This window comes from Amblyomma mixtum, chromosome 9, assembly GCF_055824585.1.
Source record: "Amblyomma mixtum isolate Tamu chromosome 9, ASM5582458v1, whole genome shotgun sequence".
NCBI lineage: Eukaryota > Metazoa > Arthropoda > Arachnida > Ixodida > Ixodidae > Amblyomma > Amblyomma mixtum.
The window spans coordinates 98,904,694-98,925,521 of NC_143020.1; the positions used below are offsets into that span (position 1 = coordinate 98,904,694).

The window sequence follows — 20,828 nt, forward strand, 5'->3', positions numbered from 1 at the left end:
TTTTGTGTTATTACTTTCGTTATTATTTAAAACGCACGTTGTTTTTGCTCGTGCTGCAATTCGTACCATTTTTAGGCTTGGGGTTTACAAAATATTTGACGAAACTTCTGAGAGCTAAGCAGTCTCTTCCCGGTCTTCAGGTCCACCCGCAAACATTTAGTGCTAGTTTTCACGGTATGTGACATATTTAATTTTACTACGCCTGCAGGTAGCGTCTCTGTATTTGATTCGGTTGTCATGGTGACACTATATGCAACAAACTCCACTCGTTTTAGCTGATTCAGGCTCCATTCCAGGTCATACGGTAAAAAAAGATGTCTATGCGGAATTTTTGAGACAAGCACGCGTACTGAGGATAGTTCGGCACAGCAGCGACAGTCATGTTAGCAGGCAAACTCCATCGAAAGTGCTCAAGGAGCGATGAGTGGTGTTGAGGAGAAGCCATGAATTCGGATGGCCGAACTGCATGTTTTCGGCCAGATTGTGGGCGCATCTGACTTTCCATTCTCAGGTCTGTTTTGCAAGTGGAGCTTGAAATTCGGTGAGTTCAGACTTTTTCCCTGAATTGTGTTAGCCGTTCGTGGCCACATAAACTGTGTATAAACACGTATTGTTTTAAGTAAATTCACTGCGGCGTTCATTCCTGTAATATACACAGCTTCCGTACCCGGCTGTTATCGCTGTGGATCCCAAGCTTCTATTACGACAGGTGGCGTTCAGCTGGCGTTATTTTGTTTTTAATGACGTGGTTGTTAAAATGGTTTCACAAGCATGCTGTAAAAATTTTCGGTAAATGTCATTAATTCCACGTAACGGGACACCGTTGCTTCACCGCTCAAAACAATACAACTGCATATTGTATATGTGCAGAGATATTTCATGGGACAAGTACATAAGCCCTACTTGTCTCAGCGAAAAAAAAAACCTAGAGAAATGAACTGGCAATTTCGTTGTGCGAAACCAAGCGAAAAAATTAATGCAGGTATATAGTGGTCTAATATATTTATGTATTTTCTGTATAAGTCCCCTATCGACTTGATGCCCGTTTGAAAGAGTCTAAAAGGAAGGAACATATACAACTTGAAGCAAGAACAACACTAGCTTATTTCACGTCGACATTCGTTGCAGTTTTCAAATAACGGAACGTTATAGGCAAGCCGCTTTAGTGTTACACGACACATTTTGTATATCAAGTCGTAATATTCGTTTAGATCGCTTCGCCGGTCTGCAAGCCGTCACCAGTACTACCGATACACCGTTCAGAGTGGCTGTACAAGTACAATTAGAACTGCCATGCTAAGCGTAGAGGCTTTAAGTTGTGTGTCCTGATGATTCGCGGGGTTCCGAAAAGGCGTTAATGCACTCTCGTTCTTCAAATTGAGACTTCTGCAACGTTGATGGCCAATGCGACTTCCGATCGACAGGGAATCGAATAGCTTATCAGATTTTCTACATTTGTAAGTCTCATTGCCTGTTAGTTGTCGGTAAGCAAGCAGGTTATTTTCTGCCATTAGAATTTGGCTTGGGAACAGATTGCCAGTGCCATCTCACAGCACAATTTTAACAGCATAACCTTTCAGTTTAACACGTAAGGCTACTTCAGCTTGCACTACGTTCCTTAACATTATGCTGTTGTTTCCTGCTACCTATGGTGGGTCAGTAAATGAGAAATTAAAGCGTGCAGCGACATAGAACATTAGAGTGCGTTTCACAGCAATAAACTTGTTCTGTGCAGCACATGAAATACCAAACTTCGAAAACCTTGCTCAATGGCATTTAGTATTATTATAGCTGCGAAACTTCTTACACCAGATCAAACTGGTGTGGTTGAAGGTGATCTCTAGAGCCGATTAATTTGGTTACGTACCTTTGATAGTAGAAGAGCACATTTGGTGTCCAATTAAAGTACTCCGCTCGTGGATTCAAGGTAAATCCCTCATTTAAAGACATCATATGGCGCTTGTACTCTCTTCTGATACACTCTATCCCTTCAGAACACATGAGCCCCTAGAGCCAGTAGCACCTCATAGAGACGAGTCATTTAATATGTCAACTCTTGACTCGACTCACTGACTTCGTCCTTTATTAACTCACGTGTTCCTTTCTCATTTAACAATTCACTTTTTAAACTGAATCTTTTGCAGACCACCTACACCGCAGGCAGGGGCAGCGAAAGCGGATTGACATTTAGCGTAAGGAGCCAAGTGTGAAAATTTTGAGTACACTTTGTGGAACACTCCGGTTAATGTGACTGCGCTGTAAGAAGCGAACCGCTTCGAACAAATCTGCGTTTGCTTCTTATTTAACAAGCAATGCATTAAATAGCTCGGAACTCTTTGTGCACGACGCCTGAAATATGTTTCTCTCTTTTTTTTTCGCAAATGAGTTAAGGTTTCCTATTTCATTTCATTTCAATTTCGCTCGATCGAGTAAAAGCAATACATGGGGAAGTGATGGCAAGAATTACTAATCTGGCCGCATGCACGGTATTCAATGGATATTAAATATATATTTGATAGCTTCAACACGGAGGTCTTGGTAAAGAGTAAGCTTGAAAACGCATTCATCACGCGGCAATAAAGCGTTGAGTTTGCACCAACTGTTTATTCGCCAGACGCCGCACCGATACCTCAACCTCCAACAAGAAATAAAATTAACTGTAAGGCACACACGTGAGAGAGAAGCACGTGGGCTGAGAGCGCGGTGATATATGAGCAACGAAAGAATGTAAGACGTAAAGAAACAATGGAAGAAAAAAGAATAAAGGTGGAAATAGAGAAAGAAGGGAAGAAAGAGGCGAAGAACAGAAGAAAGAAAGAGATAAAGGAAGAAAGGAGAACAAAGAAAGAAACGACAAGAAAGAAAGAAAGAAAGAAAGAAAGAAGGAAAGAAAGGAAGGAAGAAAGAAGGAAAGAAAGGAAGGAAGAAAGAAAGGAAGAAAGAAAGAAAGAGAGAAATAAACAAATAAATAAAAAGGAAGGAAGGAAGGAAGGAAGGAAGGAAGGAAGGAAGGAAGGAAGGAAGGAAGGAAGGAAGGAAGGAAGGAAGGAAGGAAGGAAGGAAGGAAGGAAGGTAGAAAGAAGGGAAGGAAGAAGGATGGAAAGAAGTGAAGGAAGAAGGGTGGAAAGAAGTGAAGGAAGAAGGGTGGAAAGAAAGAAAGGAAGAATCAAAGAAAGGAAGAAAGAAGGAAGGAAAGAGGCATTTTAGGTTTGGTTTTGGTTTTATGGGGTTTAACGTCCCAAAGCGACTAAGGCTATGAGAGGCGCCGTAGTGGAGGGCTCAGGAAATTTCGACCACCTGGGGTTCTTTAACGTGCACTGACATCGCACAGCACACGGGCCTCTAGAATTTCTCCTCCAAAGAAATTCAATCGCCGCGGCCGGGATCGAAATTGCGTCTTTCGGGTCAGCAGCCGAGCACCATAACCACTGAGCCACCGCGGTGGCCTAGAGGCATTTCAGGGTCACATGTTAGTACTTCATACGTATAAGTTAGGTTCTTCGGTTTCAAGGTAACGAGACCAACGAAAGTACCCTGATTTTATTAGTTCGCTGGCAGAAATGCTTCCACTCCACCGAAAAGCCTTTGTATGTCTGCCTGTCTGGTCTCCCCGCGACCTGGAAGACCTGGGTGCCAAGTGCCTGCGTGGCAGGTGCGCCACCTAGGCCACGTGACCTTGTGACGTCATCACAACCTGCACATCAGATTTCCAGCAAACTGCCCGCATTGGCAGTTAACGAATTAACGAAGTGCGAAAGCCAGCGTTATGGGAAACAAGCGTCAGCGAGGGACCGAGAAAAGAATGAAAAATAACAGTGCCCTGCGCGCCACTAGCCAAGTGAGCGAGGAAAATATACAGACGGATCATGAAGGTGTCTCCCTCTGTGACAGGGGAGATATACTTTAGGATTGGCGAATAAAAATAAATAAAAGCAAAGTCTCCTTGCCGCGCCGCCCAGGGGCCAGTGGTATTGTTAGGCCATTGGAGTCCACGCGGTTTGTGCTTACGCCTCGTATGTGGAAGGTGCAGGGTTCGATCCCCAGTGCCACCATGTACTGACCGGTGTACTCACCGGTGGTACAATGGATACAAGCTTTCCTCTGCACTTGCGCTCGGCTCCATTGACGTAAAATGCTTGGAGAATGGATGTTCGACCCCACCTTAATTCTATAGACGAAAAATACTTTGGCTCATTGCGCTCTTTGGCCAAAGCTGCCTTTGCGCCGTTCAGATCCATCATCATCAACATCAGCGCTGGGTTAAGCAAATCGATAGTGCATTTTTGGACGTTTCTCCGTTAATTCACGCACATGCCGGTGCAGACCGCAAGGCTCCATATCTTCGCTAAGCGTCGCCTACCGTAGCGTAGCGCTGTCTGTTTGCACATTATTTGTATTTTGACACAAAGGGGCACAAGTAAACAGGACATGAGATAGAAGAGACAATAAGACAATAAGCTCAGCCAAAGACTGGAACGGCCTTCCACACAACGTTGCTGCAACCACCTGTCCATCCTCATTTTTGAATTATATAACTGCCATATTTAACGAATAACATCTTTGTACATAAAGTTTCTTTCTATCTGTACCAACCCCTTATGTAATGCCCCCTAACTGCGGGTCTTTAAGGTAATAAAGTGAGGTGAAGTGAAGAGGTAGAAGAGACACAAGCACCAACAGCTGGTGCCGGGATTGCCGTCGGCGCGACGGCAAAATTAGTTACAAGAGGCTCTCATAGGTGGCGCCAGCTTAACCTGCGGCTCGTCGGACCTTCAACGACTGGAGTAGATCGGAGCTAATCAGAACAACCGCAAGCAATGCTCCAAGCGCGCGGGCCACCGGCTGCCGTCTTCCTCCCCATTCTCATATGAACGCGGGGCAGAAGACTACTCGCGTTATAAGCGTCGCCTCTCAAGCTGCTACGCAGCAGACCCTTCGCTGTATTCCTAGAAGCCGTACCAATGTAGAATACAGAGGAATGGAACGCCTGACCTTTGAGTCAGGTACGCTACCGCTACTTCACGCAGGCACCTTCGAACGGCTTGGTTAAAGTGGGCTTTATGCATGTGCCGGGTGGTCTTTCACATAATGATTTTAATTACGAAGGAGGAAACAGCGTCCGTGTAGGCAAGAGAAAGCGCTATAGTGTCATACCCTTAAAGAAGAATCTTAAGTGTCCCCCCCCCCCCCCCCACAACTTTTTGGAGCGAAAGCCCTACTTCAGCACCAGAGCTGCAAAAGCCGGGCCATCGCTGAAGCCTTGACCCTGATAAAGAAATAAAATAATTATTGCCATGCCTGGGATTTGAATCCGTGGGCCACTGCACGAGAGCACAATGCTATTGCCGCAGTTTTTCTTTATTGCATGAAAGAACTTCCGTAAAAAAGGGGATAACTTCAATCAAACTTGTTCGCGTCTCAAGCAAAAAGGCCGAGAAGCATTGATCGCTTCTCGGCCTTTTGGCTAATGGCATATTCGATAAACTCGCACCAGAATTGACCCAAAACCACTGCGGTGCTCAAGGACCCGCGGTAGTGGAGCTCCAAGCCGGGGCAACATCGAATACAAACTGCATCGCGCCGGTGCCCGTTCCGAACGCCGCCTTGGGGGCAACAAAAAAGTGCCCCCACACGGTGCGCCCCATTTATCGAAGATGTCCGGTGCGCACCGGTGCAATTTATCGAACATAAAATTTCGCACCGGTGCGCACCGGTGCGCACCAGTGCTGTTTATCGAATATGCTATAAGATCAATGCTATTGCCGCAGCCGATCCCGCCTCGTGTTAAGCAAGACCTACTGAACTACAGAGCTGCACATATGGCGGGGTCCTATGGAGCAGCGTGCGCCAACTTTCGTTAACTTATTGGACGTTGAGGGCGCTCGGTTGACCTGTTCGTCTGCTATGATCATCATCATCGTTTGCCATTTTGAGCAAGATAATTAATACATTTGTTTCGTCTTCCTCTGCTATCTTAACATCAGCAATAAAAATATCCATAATAACTACTTTTTTCGCTCTGGAAGAGTATAAAAAACGTCTTCCTTTTTATCCGCTTTCTTTTCCTCAGCACCACCGTGCCTAGCATAGATAAATGGATGATAATGATTACATGGACAAACGACAAAACTGCTTTGTTTGAAATAAAATGATGGAGGAGGCCATTTTCTCAACTGGTATATATTAGCGCCACGCCGCCCGTAATGTTTCTACCCTAGCGGCAAAAGGCATGAACTAGAAAGTGCGCGCTGGAGAAGGGCCATTTGTGCAGGTCTGTAGTTCAGTAGGTCATGGTGTTAAGACGCAACACACTCTCATGCTGTGCATTGCGCACCGTCGTCATCATCACCTTCCATATGTGGCGCGAACAGATCAAATCAGCTTAACGTGCCGACGACCCAGCAAAGCAAAACTATAAGGCAATCGGTCTAAAAACATGTTTTCGCACCTCTAGTCGGTTCGACTGCGTTAGAAGCCTACCGTTTGTTACTATCGCTGCTTGCTTTTTGATTGTTTAGTCATCAACTTGCCCAGCAATGTACAATTATCACATATTCTAAAATAGGTTTCCTTTTTACTTCATGTAACTACATTCCTAATGCTTCGAACTATAAAGAACCGTCTTCAATGCGAAACTATGCAGAAGCGTCGCGAAAAAGACCGCGTTGACCATTTGATGTACGGCCAGCTGACTCCTCGCAGACTTTTCATGCATTGTCTTTTTTTGGAAATCGAAACTTTGTTCTTGTGAAGCGTTTTCTTCTTTCACAGTTTTTTTCCTAGAGTGACAGGGAGAGCAGCCGGTCGCAAGCAAAAAGATATACACTGTGGGGGTCTTAATAGGGGATATAAATATGTTTTCCCCGTTTAACCGCGGCTGACGCAGTTCAAAACCGCCCGAACCTCACCCCGTGATCGCGTATGCTACCGAGCGCACGTCGACCACGGCGGGCCGTGCACTGAGAGAACAAAGGAACGACACATTGGCTTACACAAACAAGGCATTTATTGCTATAGCGACAATGACGGCAGCTAGCAACAAAATACACTGAGGAATCGAGGACGTCCGAATCACCAGCATGGTTATGAGCGTATGTCCGCCCACGCTAGGGCAAGAGGGAAGCTCCGAGGCCGGACGGACGAGATGCGGTAAAACGTTCCGCCTCACAAGGCTTCGCCCCGCCGGCCGAGGTTCAGGCGCGCGTCCAAGTCCCGGACCGAAGAAGGTCTTCTCCCCCGCTCACGCGCGCATCAGTCACACCATCCGTGGCGCTCGTGTTGCGGCGACACCGGCGCCCTCCCTTTTTAGTTAAAGTAACTAACTAAGCTAAGAAAGGTGCATCGCGGGGGAGCCAACCAAAGGGGAAGACGCGGAGCAAAGTCCCCAAAACACCTAGCTGCATTTCTTAACCTAGATGAAGTGATTCAGGCATGAAGGCGACTAGAGGAAAGGCTCGCTTGTACTCTACTGTGAAAGGAAATATTTTACATGTGTAGCTCGCTTCTTGCTTTCGCTTGTTTGCTTTCGTTTATGTGCATTTAGCACAAGCAAAAATTAAGAAATAAACTTCCACATATATTTTCGCCCGGCAGCCCGATCACCTATATCTTGCATGTTACTTTTTTTTACGGCAATAGCATATCCTCTTGCTAAGCCCAGCACTAAATGCGACCATGTCAGTATTAATTCTCGTTATTCATCTACTGCTTGTGCTGACTATAATTAGCGACTAGTGAACGCACAGAATTGCAACATACATCAACCAAATAAAATGAAAATGTTTGCGCTGGAAAAAAATATTCTCCGAGAAAAATCCGAATGTGGAGTTTTGCAAAAAAAAAACCGAAAAAGAAAAACTGAAATTTTGTCGTGTCCGGTCGCTGTGTTGAATGCAGCGAAAGACGCACACGGTACTTTTAGACTTCGTTTATTTAAAAGCCGATGAGGGTGCGACCAGCGTCGACCGAGGCAGGAGCCGAACTGGCCGCCCGAAGAAAGGAGGGAGCGGAGAAGCGTCCACGGGAGGGAGTGGCTTCCCAAAACAGGAGGAGGATGCGAGTGGTCGTTAGGAGGAGGATGCGAGTGGTCGTTAGGAGGAGGATGCGAGTGGTCGTTAGGAGGAGGTCGTTAGGAGGAGGATGCGGGGGCGCACACACACAAAAGCAATAAGGGGACACAACACTTCCTTCCCCCTTAGAAAGTTGCCTGGTATCGTGCAGGGGGTCGGCGCTCACGCGTGGAGGCGCGCTGGCTTTGTGCGCTCGGGGGAGAAACACTTGTAGGCTGGCTGTTGTTCGCTGTGTCTCCTAGGTCTGTCCTGGGCGAAGTCTCTTCTTCCGGGAAGAGATGCCAGGCTATGTGGGAAGATGGTGCACGTGTTCTCTCCGCTGGCGGACAGCTCTCAGACGGCGTCGTAAATCTACGCAGCTGGTTGAGATGTCGGCGTGCTACTGTGCCATGTATGTTGACGAGCCAAGAGCGCAGGCCTATGCGTCTGACAATTGTAGCTTCCTCCCAGCGTGGCTTTTTCAGAAACTGTCGGGCGAGGACGCGCTGCCCCTCATTAAGCGTGCCGCAGCGCGGAATTGCTTTTTCTTCCCGGAACGTCTCTGCCTTTGGCTCGGGGAGGATGGCTGTGAGCTGGGTTCGCATTTCACGCTCGAACATCATTTTCGAGGGGGTCTCGCCTGTTGTGCTCTGAACCGTCGTGTGCTGCTTGAAGAGAAAGCGCGCAAGGCGGCGCTGCAGCGAGCCTGTCTGATCTCTTTCAAGGGCGCGTTTTAGCTCGGCTACGTAGCGCTCGGCTTGTCCGTTTGTCGCTGGGTGGTAGGGGGCCGATGTAACTGATGAGATCCCGTTGTCGCGATAAAACTTGAGGATCTCCGCAGACACAAACGGTGTTCCGTTGTCCGACACTACCTTGCGCGGCAGGCCGAACGTTGCAAATAGTGATCGGAGGTTGTCAATGACTGCTGCCGAAGTCGTCTGTCCCATTTGCCTTATCTCAAGCCACTTTGTGTAGGCATCTACGACCACAAGGAAAGTGCAGCCCTCAATTGGTCCTGCAAAATCAATGTGCAGTGTGTGCCATGGTGTGTCTGGCTTTTCCCATTCTGGGACGGGAGCTTTCGGCGGGGCGCTCCGGCTGCTCTGGCAAGGCTTGCATTCTCGCACCACTGTTTCGATGTCGTTGTCAATGCCAGGCCACCACATGTAGCTTCTGGCACACTTTTTCATTGCAACGATGCCCCGATGTCCGGCGTGGATGAGAGACATAGCTTGTGCGCGTAGTTCTCTCGGCATCACAACTCGGGTCCCAAATATGATGCAGCCGCGATGGGTGCTCAACTCTGTAGCTCGCCTGCGGTAAGCGTCGAAGTTGTCCCCTTTGAGTTTATGCACGTTGCCTTGTTGAACAGCTGTGTAAACTAGCCGGAGAGCTGCGCACTTCTGCGTAGATGCTGCAACTGTGCCCGCTGTAAGCGGAGGTTCTGGCAGTGCTTCGAACATCAGAACGTCTCCTGGTGGAAATGGTTCGTCAACAGTTGCGTCTAGTGGCAGACGGCTTAGCGCATCGGCGTTTTGATGTTTACTCCCATTGCGGTAGACCAGAGCGTAGTCGTACGCTGAGAGTTTGATGCACCAACGTGTCATTCGCGGAGACAAAGTTGGTGGCATAGGCCTTTGTGGTCCCAGAATGCCCAATAGCGGTCGGTGATCGGTTATAAAGGTCACCTTCCGGCCGGCAATGTACTGGTGAAAATGTGTCGCCGCGTAGACGATGGCTAGCCCTTCTTTGTCAAGTTGCGCGTAGTTGCGTTCTGCTTGCGACAACGTACGTGAGGCGAAGGCGATGGGAGCTTCCCTTCCTTGCTCGTCAGTTTGCGATAGAACCGCGCCGACTCCGTACGGTGATGCGTCGCAAGCCAAAAGCAGAGGCTTCCTTTCGTCGTAGTGGCGGAGGACTGTACATCTTCGAATCAGGTCTTTCAGGGCATCGAATGACTGCTGATGGCGTGGCGACCATGTCCATGTCACATCTTTCCGAAGGAGTTGGTATAAGTCGTTGGCCACGGTAGCTCTTTGTTCCAAGAACCGGTCGTAGAACGTCAAGAGTCCGAGAAAAGCCTGTAGCTCCTGCTTGTTTGTTGGAGCTCGTGCTTCTGTGATCGCTCGCACTTTGTCCTCGGTAGGGTGAATGCCTTCCGCATCAATTCGGTGTCCCAGAAATTGCACCTCTGGCACCGCAAAACAGCACTTCGATTTGCTTATGCACAAATTAGCGTTTGCTAGCCTTTCGAGAACGAGCTCTAGGCGCACTGCATGCTCTTCAGTGGAAGTGCCACTGATGATGACATCGTCAAGGTAGACACAAACTCCTGGGATGCCCTGAAGCACTGTCTCCATGAATTTTTGAAATATGGCCGGGGCTGCAGCTACGCCAAAAGGCAGTCGCTTGACTTTGTACAAGCCTTTCAGTGTGTTAATTGCCAATAATTCAGCAGTTGACTCGCTCACCTTCAGCTGCTGATACGCCTGGGTGAGGTCCAATGTGCTGAAGACTCTTGCGCCTCGCAGTACACTGAATACTTCTTCAGGTGTCGGTAGCGGGTAAGAGGACGCTTTAGTCGCAAGATTGACGGTGCTCCGGTAGTCTCCGCAGAGGCGTATGGTTCCGTTCTTCTTGCGAACTACGACAAGTGGTGTGGCCCATTCTGACTGCGACATTGCAACTAGCGTGGAAACACAAGGACAGCGACACAGGAAACCGACAGGACAGCACGCTAGTTTTTTTAGTTGGGAAGGACAGGGCCCAATGTACTAGAAAGGAGTATGATCATGGAAGACAGTTGGGCTAGTTGGTGTGAATTCGTTAATGACTGCGACATTGCAACTAGCGTGGAAACACAAGGACAGCGACACAGGAAACCAACAGGACAGCACGCTAGTTTTTTAGTTGGGAAGGACAGGGCCCAATGTACTAGAAAGGAGTATGATCATGGAAGACAGTTGGGCTAGTTGGTGTGAATTCGTTAATGACTGCGACATTGCAACTAGCGTGGAAACACAAGGACAGCGACACAGGAAACACAGGAATTCACACCAACTAGCCCAACTGTCTTCCATGATCATACTCCTTTCTAGTACATTGGGCCCTGTCCTTCCCAACTAAAAAAACTAGCGTGCTGTCCTGTCGGTTTCCTGTGTCGCTGTCCTTGTGTTTCCACGCTAGTTGCAATGTCGCAGTCATTAACGAATTCACACCAACTAGTCCAACTGTCTTCCATGATCAAGGCCCATTCTGAATGCTGCGTCGGCTCGATGACACCTTGCTGCTCCAGTTTGTCCAACTCTTTTTCAACTGAATCTCGGAGAGCAAACGGCACCGGCCTGGCCTTCAGAAATTTGGGTTGCGCGTTGTCCAACAACTCCAGTGTGACCGGGGGCCCTTCGTTTCCTGGAATCTCTTCCGAGAATACTCTTTCGTATTTCTCTTGCAGTTGCTCAACCATGTTCTGGCTCGGCGTCTGGTGTATGCCGCATATCATCACGCCTAGTGGAGAAAACCAGTTTCTCCCTAGAAGGCTTGATCCTGTGCCCTTCACAACAAGCAGAGGTAGCGTATGGGTCTGGCCGTTGTAGTTAACCTGCACGTTGGCAGAGCCCAATAGTGGCAGATTCTGTCCTGACCACGTTCGCAGGTGCGTGTCGTCTTGTTGCAGGGCGGGTGCGTCAGATGGCCATGAAGTTCGGAACGTGTCCTCACTGATCAGAGTACAGGCTGCGCCGGAGTCCACCTCGAACTTAATCAGCTGGTGATGTACGCTTACTTCTGTAAAAATCTTCGGTCGCGTGCCGAGATTCATGGTGTTCAGGTCGTACAACACAGATGGTGTTGCTGATGTTGTTCCATGGAGATCAGATAGCGGCGTATTCTCTGAGGCGTTGACGCTGTGATTAGGCTGGGAAGGTGACTTTATCTTGGCAAGTCTCCGTTTCGTAATGCATGCTCTTTCGATGTGCCCTCGCTTGTGGCAAAAATTACACGTGGCTGACTGGAATCGACATCCCTGGGGGTTGTGTTGGTCGTCACACCGCCAGCAGCGTTGTGCCTTTTTGACCGATTTTACAACAACAGAAGGCTTGCGCACCTGGTTGCTTGTCTGGTGTACCGGCTCGGTGTTCCGGCGAATCCCTCTCTGCTGGTGACCGGCGCTCTCCGCTCGAACGGCGATGTCGTAAGCTTTGCTGAATGTGAGGTCCTTCTCAGCGAACAGGCGCTGCTGCAGTGACTCGTCACTCAGTCCGCACACAAATCTGTCGCGTAACATCACGTCCAAGGGAAGCATGGTGGTGTTAGCAGAAGAAGCTGCGTCTCCCTCCTGCCCGGTAGCTGTTGTCGACAGCGTTCCAAAATTGCAGTCGGCAGCGAGCTTCTTGAGCGCGGCTACGTAGGCGCTCACAGTTTCTCCTCCCAGTTGATCTCGTCGTTGGAAGCGAGCCCGGCTGTAGACCTCGGATGGCCTTGGGTCGTAGTGCTTTTGCAGCGCTTTTACGATGTCGTCGTAAGACACTGCCGCTGGTGTGCTTGGCTGAATAAGGGCGCAGACAGTATCGTAGGTCTGCTCCCCGCACAGCGTCAGCAGGTTGGCCCTCTTCAAGGCTGGGTCTGTGATGTTGTTAGCTTCAAAGTAGAACTGAAGGCGTCCAACCCACGATGACCACGATGAGCCGTTGAATTCTGGTATCTGATTGGGAAACCCTCGCGTAGCCATGGCTTGTCACTAGCGTTGCGTAGCGCGGGTCGAATCCACTTTCTCGTCGCCACTGTCGTGTCCGGTCGCTGTGTTGAATGCAGCGAAAGACGCACACGGTACTTTTAGACTTCGTTTATTTAAAAGCCGATGAGGGTGCGACCAGCGTCGACCGAGGCAGGAGCCGAACTGGCCGCCCGAAGAAAGGAGGGAGCGGAGAAGCGTCCACGGGAGGGAGTGGCTTCCCAAAACAGGAGGAGGATGCGAGTGGTCGTTAGGAGGAGGATGCGAGTGGTCGTTAGGAGGAGGTCGTTAGGAGGAGGATGCGGGGGCGCACACACACAAAAGCAATAAGGGGACACAACAAATTTCTAAAGACAAAAATCGACAACTCCAGCCTCTAGTTATGCGGCATTCCATTTAGCTGGAGTTTTTGTTGTTGTCAGTGGTTATTTATTATTTATAAAAATAACAATGGAAGGAAAAGACGTTGCTAGCCGCGGCATCTGCCATCGAAACCTGAAGCACCTGAGGTGCAGCTAGCGAGAATATAAGGACAGGGAGAGGGAAAGAAAGAGGGGAGCGGTAGAAGAAAGGACAGGGGTAGGGCGGCAATATACGCTATGTACAAATGCAGGGTATTCAAAAAATGGCCTGGCTTAGCTTATGGTTAAGCCTAGGATGCGAAGCATAGTTTTGCGGTCTGGCGAGCCGCCCTCTCCCTGGCCGACATCTCGCTGCTCAACTGACTCAACGAGTGCGTCGCCTTTTGCGTGATGTCAGTATCTCCTAGCGGTAGGAGCGGGAGTTAGGCCGCCGGCGGAGGCTGCGCGTCCGCAAGCGAGCGCACGAGGCCCCAGCTTTCACAGCTGTTGTGACGTCATATCACGTGGTGCGCCGATGAAGGTCAAGTGGTAGCTGCGCGGCCGTGCGCGGCGCAGCAAGGAAGAGCTCGGTTGTGCGAGTAATATGCTTCGCATAAAAGAAATACTAGATCGAGTTCATGCTGTTTTCAGGCAGTGCAAGCCTGTTTTAGTGTGTCGCTAGAACTGCGCTGTCTCAATCACACTTACCGGGCACTTCCTAGTGCGTACGCCTGCTGTATAGGAAACATTTTCAAGCATAAATAGCCAGCCTTTCACTTCTCTACATGTTCGCGAACAAGGCTCCCGGGCGGGAGCCGGACCGTCTGTTAAAGGTTCTTTTTGTGTGTGTGTGTGTGTGTGTGTGTGTGTGTGTGTGTGTGTGTGTGTGTGTGTGTGTGTGTGTGTGTGTGTGTGTGTGTGTGTGTGTGTGTGTGTGTGTGTGTGTGTGTGTGTGTGTGTGTGTGTGTGTGTGTGTGTGTGTGTGTGTGTGTGTGTGTGTGTGTGTGTGTGTGTGTGTGTGTGTGTGTGTGTGTGTGTGTGTGTGTGTGTGTGTGTGTGTGTGTGTGTGTGTGTGTGTGTGGAGGGGGGGGGGGGTCGGTGCTCTGCCTTTTTCTTCAGGCAATGTTATTTCTGTCCGGGATAATTTCTTCTAACAACAGCTCCTCAGGCACATTAAACATCCATGAACCGTTCCGAGGATCGATAGAATGAAACAATAGTTACAAGAAGTAAAGTTCAGTCGCCATTAGAACTTCGTGTCATAGTGCTCTGACCGCTCGTTTGGTCTGACCGTGTCTGAACGTGGTCTGGTTTACATCTGGGCTCCAAACGCTAGAAACACTCTGAGGCAACTTGCACCCTGCAAAACGAGGCTTGCAAGTTAACTGCGTCTATATTGCCGTAAGTACCGCATGTATCCCGGCTCATGCGTCAGCGCTGGCTTGAAGCTTCGCTCCCTCGCTTCAGTTTCCGGGTAAAGAGTTCCTGGAACAGAAAAGCATCTTTTGCCGCCGCGGTGGCCCAGTGGTTATGGTGCTCGGCTGCTGACCCGAAAGACGCGGGTTCGATCCCGGCCGCGGCGGCTAGAATTTCTTTGGAGGAGAAATTCTAGAGGCCCGTGTACTGTGCGATGTCAGTGCACGTTAAAGAACCCCAGGTGGTCGAAATTTCCGGAGCCCTCCACTACGGCGTCTCTCATAGCCTTAGTCGCTTTGGGACGTTAAACCCCATAAACCAAACCAAACCAAACCAGAAAAGCATCTTTTATGCGAAGCATACTAGCCGCACAACGGAGCTCTTCCTTGCTGCGCCGCGCGCGGCCGCGTAGCTACCACTTGACCTACATCGGCGCACCATGTGATATGACGTCACAACAGCTGTGAAAGCTGGGGCTCAACTCGTGCGCTCGCTTGCGGACGCGCAGCCTCCACCGGCGGCCTAACTCCCGCTCCTTCCGCTAGGGGCGCTGACGTCACAACAGCTGTGAAAGCTGCGGCTCAACTCGTGCGCTCGCTTGCGGACGCGCAGCCTCCGCCGGCGGTATGCTTCGCATCCTAGGTTTAACCATAAGCTAAGCCAGGCCATTTTTTTATTCTTGTTTATCATTCTCTCTATCTCTCTCCCTGTTGCCCGAATATGTGCAGAGCCCGTCCCATATACTGCATGTTCGTCTCTACCTTTCCTCACGCTGTATGTACAGTACTGACGCCAGTCGTGTCTTACAGGCATACGATTGACGTCAGTCAGATGGCTGCCAGATGTTCCGCTCGTTTCCGTCGCTTCATGCTTGTCTGTTTCTTCGTTTATTGCTACGGATCCCGCACTAAATTTTCGGATATTGCAGTAGCTGACTAGGGTCGGGAATTGCGTCGTATTTTTCATTGTGTTTTTTGTGCACTTGCGACCGTCGCATGTGTCAGTTTTGCTGACACTGCCAGTTTTGTTCGCTACTTCCTGAAGGGCTCCGCCGCGGTATCTCAGTGGTTAGCTTGCTCGGCTTCTGAGCCATGGACGTGGGTTCGAGCCCGGTCGCGGCAGCCGCGTTTCGACGAAGGCGAAATGCAAGGCTCCGCTCATACCCACGTCTGTTCGAGACGTTGAACCTTATATGCCATTTCTTTTCAAAAGTATGAAAACGAGAACAAGTAGGGCACACTACTTGTATTTCGTTTTTATAAACCTAAACCTAAACACTGAGTGCTGTGTTTGTAAACCATAGTCCTGTGAAGTTATTAGAACTAAATGGAAGAATTAAATACTTACTTAAACGATGACCGCTGCCCTTCGAGAAGGATCCGTGGAAGTTGGTTCTTCGTGGCCTACTCTCAAAATGCCTCGGAAATAGTAATTCGTTCGTGATGAATCATGCTTCGCGTACATTGACATGGTGTAGCAAGGTGTTTAATTTTGTTTGTTTAGCCTATGTTAACGTGTTCTTGCTTGTCAAAGCAACACGCTGACCGATATGAAGCGTGTCGTACCGTGGAGTGCTACGTATTAGTTCCATCATCTCGCGCTCTTTAAATCTTGAATACAGTGGCTTTGTTCTTTACTTTATTTTCCTTCCATCGTAAGGCAGCGGTCGTGGCTGTGCTCGAACTGGCGACGTTGTCGCCGCTTCAAGTTGTCATAGTCACTAGGACTCTTTGACGGGTTATGAGCATTATTCTATCAGTACCTGAAAGTCCGCTGATAGCATCACTCTATTTCAGGGGAGAACTGGACACTCCTGGAGGGATCCAAAGAAGGCCAGACCCAGGTCGACAGGCACCGGTACGAGGACAACAGAGCCGTCTGGTGTCATCCCGTGGACGTCCACTTCAGCACAAGGGGAATCCAGGGTGAGCTGAAACACAAGGGACGAGTCTAATACTGTTTCCCTCTGCATCACCCTGTCCTCAAAGGCGCTCTTTTTTCATCCTCCAGTGAAGTGTTGAACATTTTATTTCCCTTTCCATGTACATCTTAATGATTGACGTGTGTTACGTCCAACCTTAGAAAACTTGTTCCAGGTTTAATTTCACCATATCTACTTCCTAAAGGCCTCAGTGTTCAAACGTACACACCAATCATAAACAAGCGACATTGAAGACAAGACAACTTCCACATTTAGAGTTTTCGCCACTCCTGCCTACTGGCCTTTTGCGTTTGCATTGTAAGGGACGTTGAGGATTAATTAAAGTTGGCCTGTGTCGGTAGATTATTGCGTTATAATGACAAAGGCACTACTTTTACGGATAAAAGTAAGCTTTTTCAGGCTCAGCGCCCCGCGGTATATCGTGGCGGCCGTGCAAACTAGAAGCGTTTGTCCAGGTTTCCTATTCTTGGTTACTCTAGATTTAGAACATTCAACCCGCTACTGCCGCCATCTATCTTCTTCTGCCGCGTTCATGAAAACGCTGCTGCGTCTGCACACATTCACACACACAAAAAAAGGTGAACTGCTCTTTCGTGCCTAACGCACTTTTCGCTCGCGGCACGCAAAAACATGCACGCTTTGAGAACGCAGTTAAAAGCATCATCATCATCATCAGCCTGACTACGCCCACTGCAGGGCAAAGGCCTTGACTCTCCAATTAACCCTGTCCTTTGCCAGCTGCGGCCACCGTATCCCTGCAAACTTCTTAAATCTCATCCGCCCACCTAACTTTCTGCCGCCCCCTGCTACGCTTGCCTTCTCTTGGAATCCACTCCGTTACCCTTAAGGATCAGCAGTTATCTTGCCCCCGCATTACATACCTTGCCCAAGCCCACTTCTTCCTCTTGATTTCGACTAGGATGTAATTAACCGGCGTTTGTTCCCTCACCCACTCTGCCCGCTTCCGATCTCTTAACGTTACACCTATCATTTTCCTTTCCATAGCTCGCTGCGTTGTCCTTAACTTAAGCTAAACCCTCTTTGTTAGCCTCCACGTTTCTGTCCCGTAGGTGAATACCGGTAAGATACAGAGGTTGCGTACAAGCTACAGCTTAAAGCAAACGGCTAAAAGCACCACCGCCGTTTGTCAGCGCCTGTTAGCACCGTTGTTGCGCAGCACATGTGGAGACCGACTTCGCTCATTTAATTAACCACTGGCGTCGTTCATCTCCTGCCGTTTCCCAGAATGAAATGTCCGTATATAAAGAACCGGATAAACATCGCTGCGACTATATCATCGGAAGCAGCCATATGTTTGTCGACTCATGGCTAGGACTCCGCCCCAAGGTTGCTCGTGAGATGTGTCATACCCAACAATTCTGGACTAAAGGATTTCTGAGCTGGAACTAGTTTATGAACGCAATTTTTTCATATATATTAATATTTCGCTGGAATTAATCAACGTATCCGCAGATCACACGTCGGCAGGCTAGAATTTTTTGCTATTACATTTTTGCTGTGATCAAAAGCGTTCCCCATTCGTTTTCTATTTCAGTCTTAACTGCTACATGCGAGCCATGGAAACACCCTAAAAGAAAGATTTTGCTACATATCGGAAGACTGGACCTTTACCTTCAATATTTCCATAATAATACCTTACAATACATGAGTATTCAAAGTTTTTTTTCCCATAATGACGAGCATGTTAGGGCTTGCAAAACTACTCACTTTGTAACAAGTGAATTCATCAGGAACAAAAGGCTAGGAAGGAACAGGTTTTGCTTTTCACGGGCGCGAAGCTCGTTCCTAAAAGGGATTGAGTTGGGGAAGGTTGCTATTAACCCGTCTGGACATGAAAAAAATGGTTGAATGATGAGAGAGCACTACGATGTGACTAAAGGGAGATATCGAAAAGGGTTTATGCTTTAACAAGTTGGCGGGTAGTTAAAGGGATGTGGTGTTCAGCAAATGGCTTCGCTTGTTCATAGAGAGATTAACGTATTCAAGTTCCGGCATTGTAGTAAATCCGTTAACATTAGGGACATGGAGAGGGCCTGTATCTACTCAACTTCCTGAGAGAGCTACGTGACTGGCTGTCGCACGAACATTGAATTATCAAGCTAGCCGGCGGGGTGTATAATAAGAGAGGACAGTAAGGAGGGTGGTAAGAGTAAGACAGGGAGGCTAGTAAAAAATACGTTAAAGAGACACTCTACTGTGCCGATTGTGTTCCGCGTTCTAATAGCAAAGAAACGACCCTCACCAAAAAAAGAGCTTTTATAAGGTAGAAAAATAGCAAAGATAAAAAAACCCACAGACACGTGGTGCCATCACCGGCCGATTTCGCAAGTAAATTGCGTGCGCCGTGGCGCGGCGCCTGAGCAGATCGCGGAGGCCACGCATGCGCCGGAACCAAACGTGGATCACGGAGTCCACGCTACACAGCCATTCATTTCAAAGATGTGGCGAAGCCGTCCTTTGCGACAAGGACGTCACTAGATTTAATTGATAGCCGAAAAGATTTTTAAATGCAATTTTCTCGCTCATTAATGCGCAATTTTCTGCCGGATGAACTTCAAGCCAGAAAGAAGGAAGAGCCAGTGTATCAATTTTTACAGAGAACATAAATTGGAAGGCGTTTTTCTCTGTGCCGCTTTAATAAGCTTTGCCTATGACTTATTAAATCTTGTGTGGCTGACGTATTAACCCTGACGGTGGCACATTAAGTGACACTGGCGCTTTTCTGTCCGCTGCATTAAATTTCTCGCTAATATATTAACTGACGCAAGAGTATTCGTGGCTGATGTATATACACTTTTGTGGCTTATGTATCATGACTGTTGTCTGAGTGATATCTTTTTATTCTATTGAAGGAATAACAGAGAGGAGTCTACCCGTAATAAAGTGCGTCGTTGCTGTTGTAGTCTATGCCAAAAATTGATGTGCTCTGCGAAAAGATATTCCAGCGTTTCATTTGAATGCAACACCTTTTAATTCCATCATTAACTTCGAACAACTGTCTAATAGATTCCAGCTTCTATCATCTTCCGTAAACAATACTTCATCGGATATAAGGACATTTCTTCATCGCTACAAGCCACTCCCACGGACATATCTTGCTAAGCAGTCCCCCTTTTCACCCCACCCTCTCGCCCATCCTATGGGATGCCTGCCTCACCTGCGCAACCCGTCTTGACCGTCATCAGCATCATCTTAAAGCTGACTGCGTCCAGTGCAGACAAAGGCGTCTCCGATATTCCTCCAACTAACCCAGACCAGGTACATCTTATAAAATTATACATTACGGGCGGTGCCTGACGGGATATCCTTTCTTCATATCTCTCTCTTCCTCCCCAACATCCGTCAATTTCATGAACTGAAAAAAAATTATAGCCAATCAGGCAAAACTTACTGAACACCATCTGCATACTTACTACGCTATAGACTGTAGTCTAAATCTGGAAACGCCGCAAGGGCGACGCATCGAGCGGCGGAAATATGAATAAAAAATGCAAGAAAGAGGGCTGGGTGAAACAGTAAGCAGAGTTTATGCCGTTCTAACCAAAGTTAAGAGTTAGGAATGGGCTGTTCCGACGTGTAACGGTTGCGACAGATAGCGGATAGTTTCTTCGAGGGACGAAGTGGATAAAGTGGCTAAAACGTAGGGTTCGGTAGCCTCACGGTCATTTGGAAGCCTCAGGTGAGGAAGCTTATTGGTCAAGGTCTCTTTCGGCTGGTCCAAGAGTGCAGGGCTGATTGTTGGAGGTCAGCTGGAGAGGTATTTGTGGTCCTGCCTGCCTAACCAAGATGATGTGATCACTAAGATCAAAGTGGTATGTCCGTGCTGGGAACATACACTGAACTTGAGAACTGCCACGTCCAAGAACGATGTGCATATTACACCCCTACGTTCATGTCTGCGGATGAGTTCAAACACTTAGCTGGGTTAACTTTTCGCCTTTCAGATTGGCCGAAACTTGTGGTGCAAGTGTGGCATCAGGACGACTACGGACGGAACGAGCTGGTCGGCTACGGATCCTGCCACCTTCCCAGCTCGCCAGGATTTGCCAAGGTGGACTGTGCTACGTGGAGACCCGTGGGCACTCTCCTGGAGGAAGTGTCTCGACAGTTCCTCGGCGGCGGACTGCACCTCAGAGATCCGGAGGAAGTCCTTGGGCGCGTCGGTGACCGCTTCCGGTTGCGCACTGAGGCTATGGGTACCGTACACTTGGAACTATACACCGTACACAGAGACTTCCACAAGTATGGCATAGAGGCTTAATGAAGCATAATAAGTCTTACTGTATGATCTCGTTAGGCCAATAAGGCTTAGACGAAGATCGTCAAAA

General features: G+C 48.5%; 1 protein-coding gene across 1 annotated transcript; it reads left to right on the plus strand.

The window, feature by feature from the left end:
• Nucleotides 1–291: 291 nt before the first annotated feature.
• On the plus strand, nucleotides 292–20,762 carry LOC149330279 (B9 domain-containing protein 2-like). Its single transcript, XM_089560883.1, has 3 exons — nucleotides 292–541; nucleotides 16,334–16,462; nucleotides 20,445–20,762. Exons 1-3 carry the CDS (start codon nucleotides 454–456, stop codon nucleotides 20,759–20,761), a joined length of 534 nt encoding a protein of 177 aa, XP_089417009.1. The 5' UTR covers nucleotides 292–453; the 3' UTR covers nucleotide 20,762.
• Nucleotides 20,763–20,828: the final 66 nt, after the last annotated feature.

Excerpts from the sequence above, each read along its gene's own strand:
- LOC149330279 (XM_089560883.1), top strand. The coding sequence starts at position 454 with ATGGCCGAACTGCATGTTTTCGGCCAGATTGTGGGCGCATCTGACTTT. Across the intron at positions 542-16,333 it reads CAAGTGGAGCTTGAAATTCG|GGGAGAACTGGACACTCCTG; the intron begins GTGAGTTCAGAC and ends ACTCTATTTCAG. Across the intron at positions 16,463-20,444 it reads CAGCACAAGGGGAATCCAGG|ATTGGCCGAAACTTGTGGTG; the intron begins GTGAGCTGAAAC and ends TTCGCCTTTCAG.